This window comes from Gymnodraco acuticeps, unplaced genomic scaffold (genome assembly GCF_902827175.1).
Source record: "Gymnodraco acuticeps unplaced genomic scaffold, fGymAcu1.1, whole genome shotgun sequence".
Taxonomy (NCBI): Eukaryota; Metazoa; Chordata; class Actinopteri; order Perciformes; family Bathydraconidae; genus Gymnodraco; species Gymnodraco acuticeps.
Genome location: NW_022992193.1, coordinates 1,069,313 through 1,076,398, shown reverse-complemented (window position 1 = coordinate 1,076,398; position 7,086 = coordinate 1,069,313). Strand labels below are relative to the sequence as shown.

General features: G+C 40.2%; 1 protein-coding gene across 2 annotated transcripts; it reads right to left on the bottom strand.

The window, feature by feature from the left end:
* Nucleotides 1-240: 240 nt before the first annotated feature.
* Nucleotides 241-6,658, bottom strand: LOC117539347 (cytochrome P450 20A1). 2 transcript variants are annotated; one of them, XM_034205502.1, is made up of 13 exons: nucleotides 6,450-6,658; nucleotides 5,879-5,928; nucleotides 5,586-5,752; nucleotides 5,053-5,198; nucleotides 4,802-4,969; nucleotides 4,517-4,595; nucleotides 3,695-3,831; nucleotides 3,536-3,590; nucleotides 1,918-2,038; nucleotides 1,648-1,759; nucleotides 1,471-1,535; nucleotides 1,044-1,133; nucleotides 241-931 (listed from the first exon to the last, which is right to left on the bottom strand). In XM_034205502.1, the coding sequence occupies exons 1-13, from the start codon at nucleotides 6,519-6,521 to the stop codon at nucleotides 775-777; spliced, it is 1,419 nt and encodes a 472-aa protein (XP_034061393.1). In that variant the 5' UTR covers nucleotides 6,522-6,658; the 3' UTR covers nucleotides 241-774. The 2 variants fall into 2 exon arrangements, with proteins under 2 accessions (XP_034061393.1, XP_034061394.1); XM_034205503.1 differs by having other exon boundaries at nucleotides 3,695-3,807; nucleotides 6,450-6,657.
* Nucleotides 6,659-7,086: the final 428 nt, after the last annotated feature.

Genomic DNA, 7,086 nt, shown 5'->3' with positions numbered 1-7,086 from the left:
CCAGAGGGATAATTATTTTATTCCTTTCTCATTCCCTCTCAAAAATAATTGGTTACTGAGTGTACCATGTGAGGAAAAACAGTCTTGCCCGAGGCCCTTCAGAAGCATATATTAGCTGACAAAGGGCGTCTGTAATAATTCATCCATTATGCAGCCTGAAACCTCATGTATAGTGAGTGACACTCCCATTCTTCACTGATGCAAATTTGGGCCAAATACAATGAAAGGAATAACTCAAACATTTCATAATCTTTTAATATATTTATTAATATTCAAGATGCATTTGTTTAAAAAAGAAATGAAATGCTACATGGGCCATATCAAAAGACAAACATGTTATTGGGGATTTTCAAGGCAGTATCAGGAACTATAGGAAGAACAAGTTGTTTTTCTCTGTATTGTAGAGTATGAAACCATCAAGTTCCCCCTACTTTAACACATTTCAACAAGTGTAAATTTGACCTGTGGATAGACAAGGTACTAATGTGCTTAAGGCCTCAGATTGCTGTACAAAAAGAGCACCGGAAAGACAAGTATGTAAATGCAATGGTGGTGCAACGATGACTGTACATAAAACAATTCTGGCAAGTTCGGAATAACCTGCAATAATGATTCTAAAGAAGGCTTTAATTCAAAAAGTGTAAACTACCATGATGTTGTTAAAAAGGCTGACGTGAATGAGGAAAATGACAGACTAGATCTGCGACATTCAAGAAATATTTAGCAGTTGATTTATTCTGATCAAGATGTGTTAGAAATAGCTCTTTTCAGCGATTATTTTTGCTTTCTTCTGCTGACGGTGATCCAGGTTTCTTCTTTAGGCGTGGATACCAGCTCAGATCTCACCTCCATCACCTGCCCCTTCAGAGGGTGAAGCTTCAGCTGCCGCACCAACGTACTGAGCAGGACAGTGGCCACAGTGTAGGCAAACCTGTCAAAGAGACCAAATGTGACGGATGGTGTAAATGTTATTGAAGACACTTTTTCACTTCTACTCACTGTCATTGCTCTCAGTATTAGCTCCGTCTATATCTAGACTTTACCTGAGTTCTGGACATGTTTGATTCCCTGAGAATCCGAGAAGACAGAAGCTCTTCCTCGCCGATTCCTCCTCAAATCGATCCGGGTCAAACCTGAGGGGATGTCACAGTAATCACAGATCAGAAATGGCACAGACCAACATGATAAACCCCACTATGTGATGCTGTCATACCATCTATACAATTTGTTCCAAGAGGTACTTTCTGATTAAATTGATTAATTTAAACAATTATCATTATGTAGATTCAGTAATGAGGAAAAGGTACACTACTTGCATTTGTTTTTCTATTATTCATATGTTGAACATTGTGGAGCAATATCCAAAATTAGCTAAAAAAACAATATACTTATGAAAAAGTCCACAGATTATAGATTTCAAAGATCCTATTTCTGGACAGCCATTTCTAAAAGTAAATGTTAATGTTGAACCTGTATGGGGTGCTCCAGGTGTCAGAATCCTGCAGCACGACTCCCAAAGCGTAGATGACCAAAGTCTGAAAGCACAGCATTTTGATTTACAAAGTTATTATTGTTCAATCTCTTTATACATCTCCAGAGTAAACTGTGTGGTTTCCCGGCTGTATTATTTTAGCAGGAAGCAGATACCTCTTTGGGGATGACGTGCTGATCCACCTTGCCCTCCACTTCCTGCAGCCTCGCAGCGACGGGGGTCAGCTTGGCGGTCCTCACCGTCTCGTTCAGGACCTGCTGGCAGTATCTGTCAGACACAGGAATGTGATCAGATCAAGGTCATACAACACAGCAGCACCACCTGGATGTGCATATATGTAGCTAGTATGACCTTGAATTAAATCTGTGCAATATCTTTCTACGCTTTACCAAAATTGGACCATTGCCATTCTCCAAAAATCTTACCTCAGCTCAGGGATCTTGTCTAATGAAATGGGGTCTGAACCCAAAACCTGCTCCAGCTCCTGGCACAGTTTGTCCTGGACGTCCTCCGAGGTGGACAGGAAGTGAAGTGCCCAGATACACACTGCAGAAACACAACATTTTACATTTGAACTTCCTTTTGGTTTTTTGTTCCTAAGTTGCTGTTTCTAGTGGCTTAATAACATAACTGACTTTATAAAATAAATATACAACTCAGGATTTACTTGTGGTCCTCCTGACATGTGAACAGGCCCGGTTCCAGTAGTAGGTTTACGTGAGCAATAGTGGCCGGCAACAGCAATGAAAAATAGCATTGATGGTCCCAATGAACAGATTATGGCCTTTGTTATGTTTTGAAACCAAGCAAGTGAGAACATTTCAAGTGAGTTAAAAGTGCAATCCTGAAATATTTCATCCAGTCCTTCAAAGCTTCAAAACTGTACTGATAAAACAAATGAGAAGATATTGTAAATCAAATCAATGCAATTATGATTTGAACCAGCTCATGGTTTGAAATGGCAAACATTGAAAAGCAAAAGTATTATTAAAACCATGTACTACATCATCACTTTGGTCCCATCATATACTCTGGGAAGAGAATATTTACTGTGCTTGAAAACTGGATCACATCATCATGTGAGGTTGACTTTGTGACCTGGAGAACATTTCAGCTGCAACATTAGCTCGTTGATAAACTTGGGATTTGAGATCTTTTTGTAGCCATTCGTGGTGAAGGCAGCTGTGCTATTGTATGCATTATTTTTGACCCAACATTTCTACAGGCATGGCAGAATATGGCACTATGTTCACATGAATATTCTAGCCCTTGTCTATTTGTATACCACGAGCTGCAAGATGACCGCCTAACCCCACTGTACAGGCGGGTACTTGTTTAGATATACCTGGGCAGGCTCTGTTTTGCCGTGGTATCCTGGCACCTGCGAGCCGCAGAGGGGCGGCGTAGCTTGGGGAGACGAAGACTGCTGCTCCGGGGGCGAGTAAGCTAGTGTCCACAACGGAGGGTAACGTAATGTCCTCTGTGACCTGTTGCTACTGTCTGCAGTAGATGCAGTGTTGCTGGCGTTTAGTGATTTTCGTATAAATGATTATCCACAGATGTGTGTCACTGCTATGGAAGCACTTTGGAAATGATGCACGCGCAGCGGAGCAGGTCACGCGCACCTGACACAATTTGTTTTATATTGTATCATATTTTTCGCTCCGTTCTCTTTTTTGAATAGAGGGTGCGTAACATTCAACTGGGGGTGCATGCATGCCTATGCACCCCCGTAGAACCGGGCCTGCATGTGAAGAAAACCTTGTAATACCTATTTTTATTAGGTCTTATAAAATGTTGTTGTCATTTTCTATTCCATATTTATGTTGTTGGTGTTCTACTCTCACCGTCATTTTTAATATCCTCTTAATAATTCATGTTATGAACCAGAAACCTTAGAGAAGTCCTTGTGATAAAGTAAAATCTACTTGGAAATAAACTATATGTGATATTTTGCGGGTTCTTTGAATAACTGACATGTTATTGCAGCCTTTAATAATGTATGAATCAATAAATCAATTGACTGTGACTTGTGTCACTTACAGTTGGCAGTGATGACAGATCCAGCCAAAGTGAAAACCATGCAGTCCTCCATGATCTGGGAAAAAAACAGTAATTTCAGTCGATTTTTGGGAACTGTCACAATCTTTAAGTTACCTTTTTGGAATAGAAAGCAGAGTGTGTGGCTTCATCAGTATTCACCTGTCGCTCTGTGAGGCTGGACTGAAGCAGAGCGTCCACAAACACCGTCTGCTTCCTCTGAGCCTTCCTCTCCTTCGCCACCGACAGCAGCACGGACTGCATCTCTGACAGAGCTGAACACACAGGAAACGAAACATCTGTTGATTACAAGTTAAAAAGACTGCATTTCAAGCATCTATCTTTGGACAGCCTCTATAATGAACTCCAGCAAGTTCCAGTCAAATTGTCCTTGGCACATAAATCAATAAAGGTCCCCAAAAACGACAGAAGCTGTTCCCTGATGATGCTGAAAAGGTTGGTTGTGCAGTGTGTGTGTGGAGCGGATCTACACACACAGATCAAGTCTGATCCTCTGCAAACTGTCCCTGCTGTTTCTCCACAGCACAACAACAGAAGAAAACACAAAGCTGCTCATGAACACACACGCACCCAATCCCAACGACTCAAAGAACAACAGAAGGCAGCTTCCATAAATCATCCACAAGTACTGGAGGTTTCATCTATTTTTAATTAGGATTTGGGCTCCTAGCGGATATGAAAAACGCTGCTCTCATCGTCTCTTACTGTATATCACAACATATCTTTTATTTTGGACATATTTATATATTATTTTATATTTTGAAAATGTACATTTACACATTTTAACTTGTTTATTTTTGATATGATTTATTTAAATGTTTATGTACATATATAGTTAGGTATTGAATGATCGTGATCTGATTATTGACTAAAATGTTTGCTATTAGGATATTTGCCATAATTGAGCAGCCCTTTTTCAACAATTCAACATATAATAAGTTTGGTTTTAATAAAGCCACTCACCCTTCTCATAATGTGCTTTCCTGCTGGAGCTTTTCTCAAGGGAGCCGTCCAAGTACCCTTTACCAATTTCTGACCAGATCTGGTGAGTAGGAAGAAGAGAAAAACATGTATTTAGTCACTCCAGCAGGACTGTAGCATCCCAAAGTATAGGTTAAAGGTTCAACAAATATATGGGGGGGGCATTTATGCAAAAGCATACATTTGCAATCCACAGGAGCGGAGGAAAGACCAGAATCGGCTGCACAAAAACATTTGTGTAAGAGCTGCACTCCACCGTGTTCTCACCGCGTCGTGGTTCTTGCGGAAGGAGAGGACCTCGGAGTCGTCCCTGAACGTCTCGCCCAGAGCCAGCTGGGTGACGGTCTTCATGGCCAGCCCCAGCAGGTGGGCACACAGAGGGGTGTGCTGAGCCTCCGGGGCGGACGTCCACTTCCCCACCAGCTCCTCCACCAGCTATGAGAAGAAAGTGGGGAATATGTCTAAACGCTTGTTTTCAACTCAACTTAGTTATATTGTACATCACGAGAGATACAGACCTTTAGCACCAGGGGGAAGTTTTTCTCCACCGTGTTGTTGATGGCACTCTCGTAAACCTTCTTCCTTATCACGCTCTCTGTGGCCCCGCCTCCCGTTCCTGACTGGTAGCCCAGCAGAGACTTCAGCATCGTCTCAAAGGAGTCGGCTGACAAGAACAGAGACACAAAGACAACATGTTATTTTTTCCTTGTGAGTGAAAACCAGTCTTGTGAAAGTAAAATGTAAGAGCTTTTAAGGAACCTAAAACTCCAGACTCTTTTTAAGATCACATTTATATTGTTACAATAAATACATTTGCAAGAAATAAAGGTTAAAGCACTCTTTTATACCCACAACCATCAATGTACATGCACTTTGTTTATTTTACCAGCTTAACTCTGATTGCAGATCAGTATTATTTAATGCTCAGCTAGTGCCTGGTGTAAGAAACAAGGAGACAGCAGCAAATATGACAAGTGTTTCATTTCAAATATTAAAAGGCTTCATGCAAATGTAATCATTTTCCTAATTTTTAAGGCTTTGTCCAACTTACTGCTGTGGTTGGGGTTGATGTGTTGCTGGAGCTGGAGCACGGACCCCAGGCTGACCACGGGCCGACCCCCGAACCAGAAGGAGGCCACGGAGCCAAACCGCAGATGCAGACTGACCAGGAACTCATGCAGACTGCCTCTGTTCACGATGTCCTGCAGGTTCCCATCCCTGAGAGAGAAGACGGGAAAGTGAACATCCATTTCACATTATATAATTGTATTTGTTTGGAATTGACTCATTGATCTTTGCAACACCCTGTTATTGAATGAAAGAGAATGCAATATGACAACTTACTTCTCATCGGTAGGATTGAGACCTGGGATACCCGAGGCCCTTCTGGATGACTGAAAACATGATTAGAAATTGCATTTATTTAAACATTTTTCACACACATATGAATTAATGGATTAGTTATTATGAATATCCTAGTTACAGCTAGATCAAGTACTGTTCAATTAACCTGTATTGAATCTCAGCTAATTTTATATTTTCTAACTTACTTAGACAATGTATGAAACTATTATTTCATCTGACTACTTAATAAGGTCTTTGGGGGAAATCGGCATAGAAATTGGGTACTTGACAGCATTCATTTTTCAAAGATGGTACTTAAGCGTGGTTGTTACCGCCCACTGTAATTAATTAAATATGAATTTCACTGAATTATGTTATTGATAAGTGTGTTGGATGTTAGCCGAAATGGGGAGACAGGTGTAACAATTCTTTGAAGGTCTTCATTTATGTTATAAGAGGTGGTCCCGCTTGGCAGTGAGCAAATAAACATTAAATCATTACTTTTTAATGAGGGTTTTGGTCATAACTGGGACAGCTAACTAATGCTAACTTCAAACTTGCAGAGACTTACCGGGAACAAATAGAGAACAGCGCCAACCAAAATGATGACAAACGTGACAGCAAATATGGCAAAGTCCAGCATGACTTCTCGCTTTTAATAGCACTGTTTTGCTAACTTCTCTTCATGAATATCTGGAGATTTCCCACAGACTGATAACAGTTACCACGTCAACAGAAACTGGACGGCAGGTCGCATCTCTGTGTTTGATTGTTAGGGTCTGAAATTGACAGGCAGAGCAAACTAATCGTACTCAGAAAGATCGATCGATACTATTTTGCCAAGTGAATTATTGCCCTTTTTTTACTCATGGGTTTTACAGTTTTCTACAAATATTTCAAACTATACGTGAAAACTATTAATGTTTTAGCAACAAAAACTGTGTATATGTTCAAATACAAAAATAAATTGATAAAAGTAATTACCTTATTAGTTTTTTTACTTCTAAAGTCCCCCCCTGGCATGTTAAAACACATTTCTTATTTTAAGATATGCATTTATATGTGGGCATATTGTTAATATAATTATAAATCTCAGTTATGGGAGCCCTCAAAATATTTGATTTGACCTGATCATACCATAGTATACAAATATACTAATAATTAAGTATTAAAAGGTCATATTCTGTACAGAATCACGGCTGGATGCA

Coding starts and splice junctions, on each gene's coding strand:
- LOC117539347 (XM_034205502.1), bottom strand. CDS start 6,521: ATGCTGGACTTTGCCATATTTGCTGTCACGTTTGTCATCATTTTGGTT. Junction 5,199..5,585: donor CATCAACCCCAACCACAGCA/GTAAGTTGGACA, acceptor TGTTCTTGTCAG/CCGACTCCTTTGAGACGATG. Junction 2,039..3,535: donor ATCTGTCATCACTGCCAACT/GTAAGTGACACA, acceptor GTGTTTCTGCAG/TGTGTATCTGGGCACTTCAC.